The sequence below is a fragment of the Paroedura picta genome, chromosome 5, assembly GCF_049243985.1.
Source record: "Paroedura picta isolate Pp20150507F chromosome 5, Ppicta_v3.0, whole genome shotgun sequence".
Lineage (NCBI taxonomy): Eukaryota > Metazoa > Chordata > Lepidosauria > Squamata > Gekkonidae > Paroedura > Paroedura picta.
Window position 1 is genome coordinate 51,263,474 of NC_135373.1, and position 18,591 is coordinate 51,282,064.

The 18,591-nt window shown below is 46.1% G+C and overlaps 1 protein-coding gene across 2 annotated transcripts; it reads left to right on the forward strand.

Moving 5' to 3' along the window:
- The first annotated feature begins 1,785 nt into the window (after positions 1 to 1,785).
- CYB5R3 (cytochrome b5 reductase 3) lies at positions 1,786 to 17,648 on the forward strand. 2 transcript variants are annotated; one of them, XM_077337886.1, is made up of 9 exons: positions 1,786 to 1,960; positions 6,415 to 6,546; positions 9,108 to 9,180; positions 9,592 to 9,698; positions 10,528 to 10,657; positions 11,399 to 11,482; positions 11,578 to 11,663; positions 14,345 to 14,444; positions 15,481 to 17,648. In XM_077337886.1, the coding sequence occupies exons 1-9, from the start codon at positions 1,940 to 1,942 to the stop codon at positions 15,651 to 15,653; spliced, it is 906 nt and encodes a 301-aa protein (XP_077194001.1). In that variant the 5' UTR covers positions 1,786 to 1,939; the 3' UTR covers positions 15,654 to 17,648. The 2 variants fall into 2 exon arrangements, with proteins under 2 accessions (XP_077194001.1, XP_077194002.1); XM_077337887.1 differs by lacking the exon at positions 6,415 to 6,546 and having other exon boundaries at positions 1,799 to 1,960.
- The last annotated feature ends 943 nt before the right edge of the window (positions 17,649 to 18,591 follow it).

The window sequence follows — 18,591 nt, forward strand, 5'->3', positions numbered from 1 at the left end:
TTAGAGGGGTGTTCATTGCCTGGCCATGAATCACAGAGAAGCCACAGTGTGGCTGGGCCTAATCAAATGGCCCTTGCTGAGACTGGGCTGGGTCTAGCCAAGTGGCCACCACCTACACTGGTGCCCAGAGCCATTATTCTGCTCTACAGTACCCTCAGGGAACTGGCATTCCATGCCAAGAGTAGACCCAGAATACTTTTTCCATTCCCAGGGACCGTCATTCCACTCAGGAGACGGCCATTCCAGGCCCAGAACCATTTTTCTGTTGACACGAACCATCATTCAGTTCCCAGGTGTCTATTTAGGATGAGAACATTTATGGAAATGATAGAAATTCCCGTGAGGTTGCCAAGCTGCAGCTCTTAGCCAGCAGCACCATTTAGAAGGTGGGCGGAACTAGCACACCAGTGTTATGGCAGCCTACTTATAGCATTTCCACTAAAAGAGCACAGAGTGTCTCATGGTGTCAGTTTTTGCTTTCACCAAAAGTAACGTGAACATGCTGGCTCAATGCCAGCTCATGCCCCTATTTCCCTCCTTTCCCGTTTCCTCCTGCTAGTTCCTTGGGCGCCAGTCGGCAACAAACTGGGCCCTCTTCCTAGGACCACCATTCCATTCCAGGCTAGAAGATTTGTTTCTGCTCAGGGACTGTCATTTGAGATCTACAGCACTAACTCAGCAAGGCTTTTTCAACCTTTTGACCATGGAGGAGCCCCTGAAATCCTTTTTCAGACTTTGAGGAACCTTGGAAGTGATGTCAGCTGGTCATGCCTCCATGCCACCTCCCCCAAGAGTGAGGATTGAGGAGGATGGGGGGGGGTTCAGGTGAGAGTAGGCTTGCAGGCTCAGCCCCCTTTCAGGCAAGGGACCACCTGAACTCACTCATGCTGGGAATGGGGGAGCAACAGAAGGGTCTGGTTCCCCAACTTGTGGTCGAGTCCATTACGGCAGGTGGGGAAAGACTGTGTGGACCCCCTAGTTGGGAGTCCCCGCTTCAGGGAGAGACCTATGTTTGCCCAATTCATTTGCTTCTCCAGATTCATTCTTCCTCCTTTTGTTGCTGTTGTTGCAGTTCTGCGCTTTTTGAATGGAACCCACGTGAGCCACTCTAAGCTAAAGTATATTGAAGTAGCAATGGGCAATGGGAAGCAATCCGGAACTTGGACAGAAGTACCTCGCAGCCTGCCGAACACCATACATACAGCTCTCCTCTAGGGCCCCCACCTTTGCCTCTCCTTGAAACCACCACAGCCTAGGTCAGGCTTTCTCAACCAGGGTTTCTTGACAGCCCTGGAAGGGCTTCCCAAACGGGTAGGGGTTAAATAATTTTACATATTTTTAAAATGTGTTAAACATTTATCAAGGAATATTACCACATAAGGCCATGTCAACCCGCCCTCCCCTCCCGAAGTGGCCAGTGATGGGAGGGAGGGAGTGGGGAGGGAGCCCGGCTTCCCAACCATATTCTGCAAGATCTGGCAGCCTGAAGAACGCTTCAGGTCGGGGTTTCTCAATGGTCAAAGAGTGGAGGAAGGCTTGCCTCGGTGCAAGAAGACGCTATCGGTTTCCCCCGTCTCCTGTAATCAAATAATCTCAAAGGTAGGCCGTCCCTTCGGAAGGCCCAGGGGCATTGTTTCCCACGGGCGCCAGTCGGCGCTGCTGCCCCCGGGAGTCGAGGCACGCCTCCTCAGAAGCGAGCCCTCCCGGCCAAGCGCTTTCGCCGCCAGAGGGCAGCCGGGCCCCTGGAGCCGTCCCAGCGGCCGGGCGCAACCCGCTGGGGGTTTCCTCGGGGAGGCGGCGCTCTGCGCACGCCAGTCACGGTGACGGACGGAGGGCGGAGGCGTTCCCCGCACGGGCGAGCAGGCCGGAACTAGGCAGCCGGACTGTGCAGTGGGCCGGGGACGCGGCTGGGCCTCGGAGTGAGCAGCCCGAGCGAGCCATGGGGGCGCAGCTGAGCACCGTAAGTCCCGCCGGGGCGGCAGCGGCGGGGCGAAGAGGCTTGGTCCGGCGGAGGGGTTGGCTTTTGCCCTCGCCCCAACGTGGCGGAGCCTGGCCCTCGGGGCCCCCGCCCTGCCCAGCGCAGCCGCCCTTTCCCTGCAAGGCCGGCCCGAGCGCCTGCACTGGCGAGCTGGAGGACGCCTCTCCTCCGGCCGCTCTGCTTTCCCAGCGTTGGGGGAGACGCCTGGGCGTGCCGAGGGCGTGAGTCACGGGCTCCTTGGCAGGCCGCTGGGCTGGAGGGGTTCTGGCTGGGCAAGGGCATCGTCTGCACCGTGGCGCGGCCTTCTGCTCGGAGGACGGGGGTGGGGTGGGGTGGAAGGGGAGACGCTAGGGATGCCAGCTGCCAGGTGGTACCGGGGATCCCCGGAATTACGGCTCGTCTCCGGACTACAGGGATCAGGTCCCCTGGAAAAAATCGAGGCTTTGGAGAGTGGCATTGCACTCCCTTGAGGTCCCTGTCGTCCCCAAGCTCCAGGACTTTCCCAAACTGAAGGCGGCAACTCTACTTCTCCCCATCTCGCCAGAATCGGGGAGGGGGGACACCTGGCAGCCCTAGGAGATGCCCAGTCAGGTACCCTGAGTGAGAGAGCCCATCAGGCGAAGTCCTCTGATGTGCCACACTTCTGAGCAAGTGTTGGCCCTCAGGACTGGGCAGAGTCCACCTCCCCCAGGGCTGCCGGGTGCTGCCCCTCACAAATCATGCTGGGTCCCAGCTGGCATAGGGCAAACCTTATGGTTGCCAGCTTCCACGTGGAGGATGGAGATCTCCTGGAATTATATCTCCAGACAACAAGGATCTGCCCCCCTGGAGAAAATGGCTGCTTTGAATGGCAGACTATGTTTTTCCACTTTGTGTTGGTTGTAAAAGTTGATATATTCCTGCCTCTGGACTTTGCATCTTCAAGTCTACCACCCTCGGGTCCCTATGCACCCTTGCTGGCCTACACACACTGAAGGCTTTATGGATGAAAATAATCCTATCCCACTGAAAGAGAATCTGTGTTGGAGCTATATTGCTTAAGTCAGTCTCCTCAAAAGCAAAGCAAAATAAATAGATCATTTGTGCAGACTTGGTATGAGCAAAATTTATCCCTGGCTGAAGTGAATGGATCAGATTGCATTACTTTAGCACATCTGTACAACTCTGTCTAGTCCTTCCTTTATGTGACGGACCGTGCTTGGCACTGTTTGTTCCTATCAGACTTCATCATCTTCCCACTTTCCTCCCTTGAGCAAGCCGTTCAGTGTGATCTCAAATCCATCCTCTCCAAGTTCTAATTCTGTATTGGCTGTCTGCCACCAGCCACACCCTGAAGGCAGAGCTGAGAGTCCTCACTAATGCCCTGGCTTAGTGGTGAAGAGAATGTTTCTTCCTTTGTATTCTTTTTCCTCTGAGGAAGGGGAGGGGGTGAAACCAACTGGGTTTTTGTCCTGTCAAGACAGCAACGGGGACCCAGAGTGTGTCATCATCAGTTGAAGAGCTTCCAGAGTCTGAAAAATCAGGGAATGTGTGTGGTTGTCCTGCCTTATGTAGGTTATCTGTTACTATGGCCATTGCTTGGCAGGGAGCAACTGTTTCCTTGTAACTAAAACTATGGCTCTTAAATTAACTGACCACGTATAAATAGATACAGGTGGGTGGCTGTGTTGGTCTGATGCAGCAGAACAAAGTTTGAGTCCAGTGGCATCTCTAAGACTGCCAAAGTTTTATTCAACTTTTATATGCATGCACATTTCTTCAGATTCAATTAAATGTCTTCTCATTTCTTCATTGTATGTACAGAAGACTTGGATTATATACCCTGCTTTTTTACTACCCAAAAGTGACTCAAAGCAGCTTACAATCATCTTCCTTTCATCTCCCCACAACTGACACCCTATGAGGTTGGTGGGACTGAGAGAGCTCTGACAGAACTGCTTTGCAAGAACAGCTCTAACAGAACTGTGACTAGCCAATGGAAGCCCAACTGACTACATGTGGAAGAGTAGGGAATCAAACCTGGCTGTCCAGGTTAGAGGCTGCTATTCTTAACCACTATACCAAGCTGGCTGTCTTATACAGAAGTGCTCATGAACACTAGAGCTTATACCTTGAATTAAAATGTGTTGGTCTTAAAGGTGCCACAGGACTCAAACTTTGTTCATGTGTCTGTGCATCTATATTTTTCCAGCATTCTTCCATTTGTATCTTGATATTGAAGAAAGCGGATTTTGAGACAAGTTAGATACAAGATACTATATTGTGCACAGGCAATGTGTTGGGCAGGCTCCCAATTGGGCCCATGTATCTGAAAATGTTCTATATTCTGCAGCAATCCCAAATATTCTTCCAGCCTAAAATTCCAGGAGTGTTGATTCTATAGTGATCCAAGCAAATTCAATAATCCTGCTATCACTAATATTACAACACGTGAACATTTCAACACTTCCAGCTGTGTCAATTGGGTGTAACCATGTGATTTTAAAATACTGTGCTTTTAAAAGTAGTTTGAATATTTGTGCAAGTGCCCCCCTCCACTAACATTTTCCGCGATCTTCTAATTTCTCGGGTGGGTGCAGGGGATCACTGGGCCTTCACCTCTCTAAGCTGAGTTCGCCCCATTTCTGGCTCTGACATTCTTTTGGCTTTCAGTTGACAGGGAAGAACTTGGAGAACCATACCTACCAGCTAAAATGATAATGCTCAGGATAATTACCCCATCCCTCCTTTCTAAGTAGCTGAGGGCAGCACATACATGATTCTGCCTCTCCTCATTTTATCCTTGCTTGAGAATACATTACTGACTCCAAGATATCTGGTGGTGTTCATGGCCTAGTAGAGTGTTGAGTCCTGATCAGATTCTCTAGTTCTGAGCAATGCTCTAGCCACTAGACTACCCTGGCTCTCCCCCTTCTAATCCAGGAACTCTGGCAGGGCTCCTGGGTTGGCTGACAGCATTTCCTTTTCCTCTGTTCCTTGTGCAGAGGCATTATGGAGGAATGTGTCCTGGTGCTCAGGGTTTTGCCTTTCAATTGAAAAGTGGGAAACAAGACAGAGCTTTGCACTAGGCTATGTTGCTTGCCGTGCTCATATCACAGTCCAGCTGTGGAAAGAATTAGTATGCTTAAAATAAGGTGAGGACATGGGCTTTGAGAGCTTCTGTATGGGGGGGGGCATTCTATATCTCACTGTTTTATGGGAAATATACCTAAGGGTAGAGATAGCGTTTTGAAATTTAATCGGATTTGAATAGTTTGTAGGGCGTAGTCTGACATGGAGAAAATGTGAAGCATTTGATTAGCATGGGGCAAGTTAATTGAAGTGATGTTCCATTTAAATTTCAGGCGAGAGTACACTTGTATTGGTTTCTATTAAAGTGCTTTTCCTTGATTTTGCCCCTTGTGGATTCCTTAATTAAACTTGGCTCATATGGTTTAGTTTATTTGAAATATTTATATTCTGTCTTATCCCTTTAGATGCAGAGTACCTAACAACACAGCAACAGGCTGCAAGGACACAAGACCCAAGTCCATTAGCATATTATGAATGCACAAATTTTGCCAACATTTCTTTAGAATTTTTAAAATTATATAAAAATCCAAAACATGCTGATTTTTCTTCATTACAATTACCATACACAATTACACCAACATTTCAACTATTTATTCAAACTGATCTGTTTTGTGCACCTTAATAATAAATATAAAATATTTTTATCCTTTTGTCTGATTCTTGAAGGTGTTACAGGAAACGCCCATTAAGTTGGTTACAGCTACCCAAACCCTTTTGTTTTGAGTCTCGCTTCCCTGGATTGGGTTGAGACATCCTGCTTTATTCCCAGATAGACTTTGGGGTTTGCCCCTGGACCTCTTTGCTCTTGGGACAGACTAGGGTTAGCCTGACTCCTTGCTTTGTAACTTGTGAATTCCTGACAGGTCTACCCGAGAGACGCTGTGCAAGGAGAAGGAAGGTCCTCCACCCTGTGACTGGCCTCTTGGAGATATACTGCAGGCTGTACTATAACATATTTGACTTTGTAGGCGAAATATTCTGAAGCATTTATAAAATGAACATTGTTGTGTGTACAGCACAACTACCCTAAAATAACTGGTGATCAGCAGTTGGGAGTGGAATCTTAAATATGCTGACTTCTGAGTCATGTTATGAACCGTTCCTGTATCCAGAATGAAGAATCATGGCAGAGGTTTATAAAATTACACATGAGGAAGAGTTGACAAAGGGAACTATTTTTCTCTCTCCTAAAATACCACTTATCTGATCCAGCAGGGCTCTTCTTATGTCCTTAAGTATTGTAATTAAATGTTTATTTCTGTTTGGAGATCCAATTTCTTTTTTGCTCATAGCTGTTGATCAGGGTAGGCTGCTCTGAACTTACTGTGTGAGTGATGGTTTATATTTCTCTTTGAACATTACAGTTAGGAAGAATTGTGGTCTATCCAATATGGTTTGTGTACAGTTTGATCGCCAGACTTTTTGGGAAGTCTCAGCCAGCCATTACCCTGGAGAATCCAGATGTGAAATACCCATTAAGGCTGATTGACAAAGAGGTAATAAAATACATGTTTCTTTGATTTCTCCTGTCAGCGGGGAGTAATTGCAAGAGTGTAGTTTATAGAGCCTCTTGTGGCGCAGAGTGGTAAGGCAGCAGTTATGCAGTCTGAAAGCTCTGCCCATGAGGCTGGGAGTTCGATCCCAACAGCCGGATGAAGGTTGACTCAGCCTTCCATCCTTCCGAGGTCGGTAAAATGAGTACCCAGCTTGCTGGGGGGTAAACAGTAATGACTGGGGAAGGCACTGGCAAACCACCCCGTATTGAGTCTGCCAAGAAAACGCTGGAGGGCGTCACTCCAAGGGTCAGACATGACTCGGTGCTTGCACAGGGGATACCTTTACCTTTAGTTCATTACAGTTAACGCAGAGAATGTCTCGATCCTTCATGGCGTGTGCCAAGGAGAACTTTCATGAGCTGATCTGTTGGCACATGGTAAGGGTGCAGGTGTTAGAGTGGGCAAGGCCTGCTTGTTTCAGTTCTTCCCTCCCTTTAAACAAAACCTCCTTCCTGTAAAAAGCTGACATATCAGGGATGACCTGTGTCTGGTTCACCTCTTTGTGCCATTATGATGGCTTGCCAAGTGATACCTTGAACTAATCATACATGTGGATGGATACATCCTCTCTGAATTGCGATCTGGGGATGGTAGATAGTAGTCCCTGGCATAGATTCCTCTTCCAAAATCTAAACTGATTTGGTTAACCCCTTGCACCCTAGAGAATGCCAATAGAAGCAGAAGAAAACTTCAGTAGAGATCGCCACCTGCTGTATGGAACCATGGAGGATGCCATCTTGTTGAATATCCACCTTTACACTGACTCTTCATGTATTTTCCCTCCAGGGTAACTGAGAAACAAACTCTAGTACTCTAGTAGTCTCTGCACATAGTAGTTGGTGATGAAGTTGCATTCGACTAAAACTTATAGGAGTTTCACCATCTATATGGGAATACCAAAGAGGCACATAATGAGGGCTGTACTGCTACATAATGAATATTATTGCTTCATAATATCCTGTTCTGGCTGACTCACAAAGTTGATGAATATGTGTTGTTGCTGGGACCCCAGGATAGCCTGGTTCCCACTCAGGTACACCTCATATGATTCCTCTACCAGACTTTTCTGCTATCTCTTAGTAGTCTGCTGTAGCTTCATCTCCTTTATTATTAACTTCATTTTTATTCTTTATTATTAACTTCATTTGCATTCTGCTTTTCTGCCTAATGGGGACCACATTTAATGGCCAGTTAGGTTGACTGACACTGAAAAGGTCTGGTGAAAATTTATAGTAGCATATGGTTTTTGGAGCAGATGCATCTTTTCAATGTGCAAGGATAAAGTCCCCAGGCAATTAGTGTTGTCATAGTCTCAGGACATGGGATGGAGGTCCTGAAATGCAATCATCTCTGTAATGTGAAGGTTTAATGTGCAACACTTAGTCCATGTGTCCTCAGCTGTGCTGCCATTCTGGTACTTCCTAATTCATAGGAGTTGTGGAACATTGAACGTTTCCTACCTATGGGATTATGCTAATAAATAAAATGTGTGGTTCATTTGCAACTTCATAATTATGTAGAACAGCCTCTCATCAACCCTGATGGACAGAGCTGCCTGATTCAGACTAGAGCAGCCATTTTTGAGTTTTTAAGGGATGTATAAAATTGCATGATACCGCCTAACTGGTCCTGGTCCAAAGGGGCCTGATACAACCCAGCAAGCATCACCTGTTACTTGGGTTAGAGCAAGGTATCTTTCCCATACTGGAAGCTTCATGTCTGCTTCACCCGATTAAGTCAGTAGGCTTTGACTGAAGTAACTCTGAATATGATTGCACTGCTGTTTTTGTTAGGACCATCTCCAGTGGCTCTGTTGAAAAAGAGTTGGTTTTTATAACCTGCTTTTCACTACCCACAGGAGTCTTAAAGTGGCTTACAATTTCCTTCCTCTCGCCACAACAGACACCCTGTGAGGTACATGAGGCTGAGAGAACTTTGACAGGCCCAAGGTCACCCAGCTGGCTACATGTGGAGGGAGAATGGGGAATCAAACCCAGTAATCCAGACTAGAGGCCACAGCTCTTAACTACCACACCATGCTGGTTCTCACCAAATTGGCCTCAGAAACCTAAAGTTAGGTACCTAGAGCAAATTTCCAGGTGACGCAGAAGAGGGCGTACCCTCCAAGATGGCATAAAAGCAGCCATTTAACAGGATAGTATCCTGGGTTCTGTACAGCAAATGGTTCATCTACCCACGTTTTTTCTTGATCTTTTTATTGCATTCTTCCTGGTCAATTCTTCCTAAGTATACTTACTGGGGAGTGAGCCCATTGAACTCAGTGAACAAACGTAAGATTACACTGTAAATTTGTTAGCTGAATATGAACGAGATCTTGTTGGAAACCCAATTATTTTTCATTGGGTTATTTTCCCCCTCTGAACATTCCTGCTTATTTCCATGTGTGCAGTAGAGAGGAAAGCATCTTAAGTTTAGTACATGTAAAAACTTTAATTGCATTTTTCAGATATCTTAACAGCTGTTCATTCTCTGCCTTTCAGGAAATTAGCCACGATACAAGAAGATTTCGCTTTGCCCTACCAAGTCCAGAGCACATTCTAGGCCTTCCTATTGGTATGTTTTACATGAAGAAGGGGAACACCTTCCCTTATGCTTGAAGTCTGTGGAAGAGAGGAACACACATGATGAATTAACCTTAAGGGCAGGGATATTTGGGTGGGTGAAGCTACAGTTGTGTCCACACCTCATTTCTCCCTCATTTTTCATGAATGTTCAGTTGCTCTGAGCATTCAGGAGATGGCCATGAGCATGCACAGGAATCATCAGGCCTTCATGTGGGTTTCTTCCTTCATTCCTTGGGGAATTCCTTAGCTTTGAAGAAGCTCTTTCCTCTTTTCTTTAGTGGCCTTATTGCTGGGCAGGGGTCCATCATGTTTTCCAGTAGGAGAGATGCTAGAAAGACTGGGATCCTTTTGCCTTCTTCAAAGCATAAAACATCTTTTACCTCTTTTCTTTTACCTGCAGGGCAGCATATTTACCTTTCTGCAAGGATTGATGGGAATCTGGTAATCAGACCCTACACACCAGTCTCCAGCGATGATGACAAAGGTTATGTGGATCTTGTCATAAAGGTAAAAGAAGTCAGCTTTGACAGCTGAGGATGGTCCCCCTAAGGTTCTACCAGTTCAGCCTTATAGTAATCTTTGTATAATACACACAAAGACTTACTGCAGTAGTTAAGAGCAGCAGTCTGGAGAACCAGATGGGATTCCCCACTCCTCCACATCCAGCCAGCTGTGTGATCTTGGTGTAGTGGTTAGAAGCACTGACTTGTAATCTGGCGAGCCGGGTTTGATTTCCCGGTCCCCCCATGCAGCTAGCTGAGTGATCTTGGGCTCACCACAGCACTGATGAAGCTGTTCTGACTGAGCAGTGATATCAGGGCTCTCTCAGCCTTACCTACTTCACAGGGTGACTGCTGTGGGGAGAGGAAAGGGAAGGTCGATTGTAAGCTGCTTTGAGACTCTTCCTAGTAGAGAAAAGTGGCACATAAGAACCAATTCTTCTTGGGCTAGTCACAGTTCTCGCAGAGCTTTCTGAGCCTTACCTACCTCACAGGATGTCTGTTGTGGGGAGAGGAAGGGTAGATGATCATAAGTTGCTTTGAGACTCCTTTGGGTAGTGAAAAGCTGGATACAGAAAAACCCTGGCTCATTTTCATTCTAACCTAGTAGTTCCTCTTGTGGATGCCCTCCATCCATGGAAGGGTAGGGAAAGGCAAGTACTTCACTTTCAACCTCTGGTGGCAGTCAGGTGGAATTGACCCAGAGCTTGTTTCTCTTCCTTGTGATTTATTAGAAGCTGTCTTATTACATCCTCCCAACCCTGTTGAAATCGAATCTGGTTCATAAGTATGAACCTACAGCTGTTGTTTGTCCTGTCTTCTTTATTTAAAAACAGGTTTATTTCAAAGGGGTTAACCCAAAATTCCCTGAAGGAGGGAAAATGTCCCAGTACTTGGAACACTTAAAGACAGGGGACACAATTGATTTCCGTGGACCCAGTGGACTACTCGTGTACAAGGGAAAAGGCAAGTACAATTTTCATACCAAAGTTAGGGATCCTCCTAACAAGAGCAATCTTGTTCCCAAACTTGGAGTCCCAGCTGGCTTGGGAGAAAGTTGCTATGGGCACAGTTCCCTCCACTAATATCCATTGAGTTCCTGGGAGTACGAAATCTGTAGCCATGTGCACATGATATGCAAGTACAGGGCAAAGAACTACTGGAGCCCACAGAGTCCCTGGTAGGACAGCATGTGAGTTCTGTCATGGTAGCTCCCACTGATCAGTTTCCTGCCATTCCTTCTTGGTAGGTAGCGTGCAAACCACAGCCAGAGGGAAGGCTATGAACATGGGCAGGGGTAGTCAACCTGTGGTCTTCCAGATGTTCATGGACTGCAATTCTCATGAGTCCCTGCCAGCATTTGCTGGCAGAGGCTCATGGGAATTGTAGTCCATGAACATCTGAAGGACCACAGGTTGACTACCCCTGAACATGGGGGATCTAGCCAGACCCCTCTCTGTTGGCGTGCCTTTTCTCACAGGATGTGACCGCAAGGAGCTAAACTAGGATCATGCTGGTACCTTTCAGGGTCAGCCTTTCCCCTGTTTTCTTCTGGCTGGGTTCCCATCGTGTTGAGCTGCAACTGATGAGGAATTCTTTCTCCAGTTCTTGCATTCTTCCGTGTGGCAGGGGGACTAATGTTTTGCATCCAGGGGGTTTTTTCTCTGTTTTTATACCTTTCGTGCATTTCTTTCCTTATTACTTCAGGAGCATTTGCCATTCGGCCAGACAAGAAGTCTGAACCAGTAGTTAAATATGCAAAGCACGTTGGGATGATCGCAGGCGGGACAGGTGGGTGAGAGCACCAGCTGCTTCCTCCAAGTATCACTTTTGCTTGTGGCATCGATGCTTCTTTTTAAACTTGGTCTGTCTTTGCATCCCCGAAGGGATTACGCCAATGCTGCAGCTCATCCGAGCTATTGTGAAAGACAAAGAAGATCCCACCATCTGTTACTTACTGTTTGCCAACCAGGTAAGTAGCAGTTCATATAATTCCTAGCAGTGATGTTAAACCAGAATGGATGACATACCTTTAAAAACAGGGGCTTAAAACCAGAGTTTTAAAGGGTAGAAATATGGGATGATTTATGTTTTTAGTTGGATTGCATTTCCTTCTTTGATCCGAGTGGTCAGAGTGAACTACTGACCTATCCAAGCTTAAAAGTGAACTGAAGCTATCAAAGCGCCATATGTAAAATGGCTGTTCTTGCACATGGCATTGCTGGGCCAGCCACCCATCGCCAGCACCTTCTTCCAAAGTGTCGTCGCCATTGGGTTCCTCTTGGGCGGGATTCAGAGGAAATCCCTCTGCAGTAGAAATGTGTTGGATGCCCACACACCCTGCTCTGGGCTCCATACACTTTTTGCACGCTGCCTGTGGCTGGCTCCCCATCCCCACTTGCTGGGATTCACTTGCACTGTTTGTGCACAGTGGGATGTCCTGCTAAGGCAAGTTTTATAAAACTGCTCATCAAGGATCTATGAAGATAATGAGTCAAAATTATGTGGACGCATGAAAGGGCTTTTGGAAAGAGTGAAGCACTCCTAAGGACACCTGGTATCTAACAAGCCAAAACCAAACCCTCATGAGGAGGGAGTTTCCTTGAAATTTCCCCCCAAATCTCTCATGTCAGAATGAAAAGGAACTTTCAAAATAACCAAGTGTGTCCATGGCATACTGAAGCCTTTCTCAACTTTTTATCATTGAGAAACCCCTGAAACATTCTTCAGGCTTTAAGAAACCCCAGAAGTGGCACGGTCTTGCGGAAAATGGTTGGGAAGCAGAGCTGTGAAAATGCCCACCCTTCTCACCCCCTCCAGGCCCATCATTGGCCATTGGTGGGTTGACATGACTATTATATAGTCATATCGCCTGATAATTTTTTAACAAATTAAAGACATATAAGAATGAATTCCCATGCATTTGGGAAACCCACCCAGGGCTGTCAAGAAACTCCAGGGTTGAGAAAGCCTGGCATAGAGCATTCACCAGTTAAGATTGGTCCCTAATAAAGGTTGCAGTCCTGTGTTTTATAATTCTTTGCTGATTGCTGATTTTTCTTAACATGTTGCTTCAGTACCCCTGAGATCACTGAATGATATTTGCCTAGCCTTCCGTTGTGCCACCTGCTTTGGGATAATCCCATCCAAAAATAGCTCTTTTGCCACAGAGGCAGCTGCAGAAATAGGTGCTCCCACGGCAGCAGATCCTGCTGCAGCCCTAAAAATACACCTTTGTTTTGTGCCAGATATCTTTGGGTAGGGCAGTGTTGCCTTTGTGTATGTAGTTGTCAAGGCAGACAACTCTTATTGGAATAATTGTGGTTGATGGGCAAAGAAATGCTTTCCTTGCAAAGTTTTGCTCTTATGTCGTTTGCCAGTACGCTGCCATCAACTAGCCCCTGCACAGAAATGAAACTTCACAGCACAGTGTAGTTGGGATGACCTCACTCTGATCTATGTAGAACCACTCTGTCTACCTGTGTGTGTGAAACTTATAAAGAAAGATTAAATGCTCAGGATATCTTAAAGGTTAAGAGATAAATTATTCTGTGATCTTCTGTGTATAATAGCTGCTGTGAACTAGAGCAGTGGTCCCCAACCCCCGGTCCGGGGACAGTACCGGGCCGGGGCTCCTCCTCGTCCTTCTCCCCGGCTGCTGCCTTGGGGGCTGCCTTGCCACTCTGCTGCCGGCTCACCTTTGGTGCTCTCCAGCGGCTGCCATGGCTGGGGCTCCCCCTTGGTGTGGCACTACACAACTGCTGCTGGCAGCACCCCCCCAGTGGGGGGCGGGAAGTCAGGGGCGCCGGCGGGAAAGCAAGTGGAGCAGAGGCTCAGGCGACAGTGGCAATGTCCCTTGGCAAAAGACTGCCTCCCCTGGGCCTCAGTAAAATTGTCAAGCGTTGACCGGTCCCTGGTGATAAAAAGGTTGGGGACCACTGAACTAGAGCAAGTTTACTCCCACTCGCTATCTGCATAATCTAGACCGATCAATCGAGACTAGGCCCCCAAACTTACAAAAACTAGTTTAATCTTGAGGGTAAGTGTCTAAAAAAAGTTTGCTGTCAGACACTTATGGAATACGTTTTGAAAAAATGAAACAGACCTCAACCTCAGAATTTTATGCAACCATTCAAATGGAGTCCTGCTTTTTCTGCATTTTAGTAATCTGCTTAAAACATGTTAAGAAGCAGTATGAGAGAGAGGGAGTTTTAGCGCTCTTGAAAGAGTATGGTCATGTTGGCCTATATGGATGGCAGCATTTGTCTCCTGGAAGAGAAGGCTTCTGACTGCCAGGGATTCCGCTCAGAAATTGCACTCTCCCTCTGCACAGTGGCCTGAGCCATGTATTTGCAAGAGAAACCTTATGACTTCTGCATGGTGCTGTGTCAGAAGGGGCATCCCATTTCTGGCAGACACCTCCATTCTTGCTGCCCAGACAAGCTAGACAGCTTAACTGCATCTCTTATGACAACAGATCTACAGGACCAAGTTTAGCCCAGTTGGCCATTAATAAGAAGTCAAATTAACCCCTTTTTAAAATGGGTGCTCAAACAGTTTTCTTCTGTATGTAGGAAATTGCTAGGTAGTCGCTTCATATTTCCTTTTGACTGAGGCCAGTGAAAGAGGACCGCTGTTTTCTTTCTTGCACAGACTGAGCAAGATATCTTGTTACGCCCAGAATTAGAAGAAATCCAGGCTCAGCATCCAGACCGCTTTAAGCTGTGGTACACGCTGGATAGAGCATCCGAAGGTAAGAACTTCCCTCGAGGATTATGTCTAGTCATAACTTTTGCCTCTTTGGAACCCAACCTGTTTTCCCCTTCTAGATTAATGTGCCTAAACACGTGGGAAAGATTTGCTAGTGAAAGAAAAGCTTTGATGATTTACTGTAAGAAAGAAGATACCTACTATATGTGCCTGAAAATGCAGATGCTGGTTTGCCAGGTTATTGTGCTGGAAGAGATTGTGTTACCTACTCTGATGGGTGAATCTTTCAATGATGAGTTCTGTAAAGAGTTCGGGAGTCCTGCTAGAACCAGTGTGAGTGCCGGCATGGTGTCATGGTTAAGAGTGGTGGCCAGTAATCTGGAGAACCAGGTTTGATTCCCCCCTCTTCCACATGCAGCCAGCTGGGTGACCTTCGGCTAGCCACAGTTCTCTTAAGGCTGTTCTCACAGAGCAGTTCTCTTAGAGCTCGCTCAGCCCCACCTATTTCACAAGGCGTCTGTGGCGGGGAGAGGGAAGAGAAGGCAATTGTGAGCTGCCATGTGACTCCTTCAGGTAGTGAAAAGCAGGGGATAAAAACCAACCTTCAAGGTGGTAGCCAAGCTCATTTTCTCCCTCCCAGTTCTGCTTAGCTCAGACGTTGCATTGAGTTTAGAATAAGCCAAATCATCCCTATTTGTTTTCATTTTTTAAAATTAACAGGCTTTAAGGAGGTTCATTTTGGGGGGAGGGGGTCAAATGAATGCACATTTTCAGGCCACAGCAGTAAAGTAGATGGGAGAGAAAGCATCTTTCTCTGGGACACCTTAAAATCATTAAGGTCTTAAAGTTAAGGTCTGTATTGTGACTGGAGGAACTGCAGACCGAGGAGCAGTGCCAAGTAGATGAGCTTAGTCATTACTTGGTGTTGCACACGGCCGAGGAGGAATACGTGAGTGTGAATCAGCTTTCTGGTATTTCCTCCCGAATCAAGTGAGTGTTCAGAAGTGTGGTTGTGTTCTGTGATGTGTTTGGGTATTGCAGAATACCACTTTTCACGATTGACTTATCCCCTGTTCCAGGTTGGGACTACAGCCGAGGGTTTGTGAATCAAGAGATGCTCAAGGACCACATGCCTCCACCGGCAGAGGACGTTCTCATCCTGATGTGTGGCCCTCCTCCAATGATCCAGTATGCTTGCATTCCTAACCTAGATAAGCTGGGATACCCCAAGGAGGCAAGATTTGCGTACTAAAATGGATAGTTAATAAGATTGAAAAGGAATGTGTCAAGTGGGAGAAAGGGGAAGGAAAAGCTTTGGGCGAGGGGAAGCAAAAACAGGCCGATGGATATTAGTTCAAAGCTCAGTTCTCTATGTGAGTTCAGTGTCTTATTAATGATGCACTGAATATTCTGTCGATCTATGGTATTTTGCTTTGCTACATTTAACCATTTTTTTATAAAGGCCACTGGATTACGTCTGGCTCTTTTCCTCATGGGATAAACTCAGTGTAGCCAGGCTGTTGCATCACCAAAGAGTTTTTCCTAAGAGCACTTGTGTCTGTTACCCAGGGGAAAGCACCTCCGTACAGGAAGCATTTTGTTTGTTGTGACTGTCTGGTTGCTACAGTGGAAAAGCTGAGAACTGCACTAAACACGTGTGTCAGTCATGCAGGATTTTTGTATTGCCTTTTAGCAGACTGCAATCTAGCTGACAGACTTTGGTAACGCAAACAAAATATACACATGTTTTATATATACTTGCAATGTATTAACGACACTTTTGAGAATGCAGGGGTGATTTTGTTGCCTTGCTACAGACTCTTGTTTCCCAGCTTCTTCCTTTATTACTTCATTCCCTATGCAAAGCACAGGGAGCATTTGAATTCCTAAAGGTTAATGATTCCAAAACCTTGTTGGTAAGAAGCTATCATGGTTTTTTTTTAATTAGTCCTTTCTTATAGTAATTATCAACTAGTGAGCTTCAGCTTGTTTAACTTGCTTTGGCACACACAAAATGATTTGTAACGATCGTATGAAAAAATGGGGAGGTGTACCTCAGGGTCTCCTGCTTGCAACTTGATCACATGACTTAATTCTTTCCCGGCTTCCTTATTTTTGTAATCGGATCAGGACTGCGTTAGTTGGGAAGGGCTCTGGTTCAGTGAGCAATGAACTGGAAAAACGCTGGGCTAGATACTGGGAGGGCACTAGTGGAGCTTCCTTTCACTCCACTGGCACAGGAGAGGTTCTTTGGAAGGGCATGCCCATTAATTATGGCTGGCCTTCAGAGTTTGCGTGCAGGTAGATATTAAGTGTGCTGTTTTTGAAGTTGTCCATCATGAAGATTTTTTCTTTCTTTCTCTGAGATCTCATTCTTTTACTTCTACAAAAGCAATCACAGTTACAGATGCATTCTCCATTAAAGTAAATAAAATGCTGCTTATGCCAACAGGGGCAACTTGGAGGCTCTAGAAACCTTGCAGAGAACTTGGGAGATAAAACTTGAGTTTTCTCCAAGACATCGAATTGATACCAGATAGTATCACTTTGAAGTAGGGCCTAACCTGCCTTTGTTCTGCTCTTGTAATCCTCTTCTGTCCACCTTATGAGAGCAGGGATCTCAGCTTAACTGTTCCCCTTGTGCCAGGTCATTTATTGCATGCTCCAGGCCTCCTGTGCCCTCCCCACACAACTTGAAATATCCAGTGTTCACCTTCAAGCAAGCCTATTGTGTTAGCAAGAGCAAAGCCACAGCCCTCCTCCAGGGTGGTGCTGGGCATGAGGCCTGTAGAGACTTCAAAAGTCAGTTACATAAGGGCTGAAGCTTGCAAGAGCAGGAGAGAGGAGCAACGCTGAAGTGTTGTGTAGCATCCTTGAGCAGAGCAAGTAGGGCCCCACCCTTTTTTCCTTAGGTTGAACAATTTCTACCAGCACTGCCCATTAGCACAGTTATGGCAGCAGAGAAAATAGTATGAACCCATTGAGGAACAAATATTTTTTCTCCAGCTGGCTGATTGAATTACTCTTGCAGCAGAAAGAAAACCAGGAAAGTCAAGGTTTAACCATCTCTTTGCTTTATTTTTCTAACATGGTGGGACAAAGGAGCCTTAAGATCTTTTCATACATGTATTCTTGGGATGCAACTTACTTCCTATGTTTTGTATTACCTTGCCTTTTCCATTATGGAATTTTTCCATATGTGTGTGCTAGAAAAAAAATAAAACTTTTTGGGTTTTTTTTCTTGCTCCTCACTTGTTTTATGGCTTTTCTGTTCTTAATGCAGCACTGAGGGCTTGAACTCTCAGCTTAAACGGGGACAGTAGAGGGCAAGTCTTCGCTGAGGATGATTCAGATGGCTAGCATGTCTCTCCCTTTCTCCTTGTACAAAACTGTTGGTAACAGGAAAATCAGTTCCGCCAACAATCGGATGTATATAGACCGATTTCAGTTTTTAAAAAACATTTCACAGGCAATTTTTGAGATAATCTTAAAAATGTGAAATTAATAAAATTCTGCCCCCAGTGTCAACACAGAGCTGAGATGTGGAGGCTTGGTCAAGGCACAGAGGAGCCATCTGCATAGGAATGTACTGTTACCCATATACACCTGACTTCATCCCGTTAGATACAGACTAAGTGGAACTTAGTTCTGCAGAACTACACAGAATCAGAGCAAGTATCACTATAATTCTAGGTGCCTTATGTTCTGTTTTGGAGAGAAACAGACCTACTTTTCAGGCATGGAAAGTGAACATTTAAAAAAATTACTTGCAGGGCTACGCAGCAAAACTCAAAATGAGGCATTCTCAACCGGAAGGGTTTCCCAAATGGGTGGGAGTTAATTCATTTTTTATATATTTTAAATATATGTTAAGCATTGATCAGGTGATATGACCATATCTATGTTGACCTGTCCCACCTCCCAAAATGGCCAATGACATGCCTGGAGGAGGTGGGAAGGAGAGGGGCCCTGGGTGGGCATGGGCACAGCTAGGCTTCCCAAGCACATTCTGCACAATCGAAGCCTGGAGAATGCTTCAGGGGGTTCTCAGTGGTAAAAAGGCTGAGAAACACTGTGTTAGGAAATTACTAAACATAGTTCAAAACCCAGCTTCTCTCCTATTCCCTTCATTATGTGAAAAAAACTTCATTTGGCAACCAGCCAAAAGAGACACAACATCCAGCCCTGCC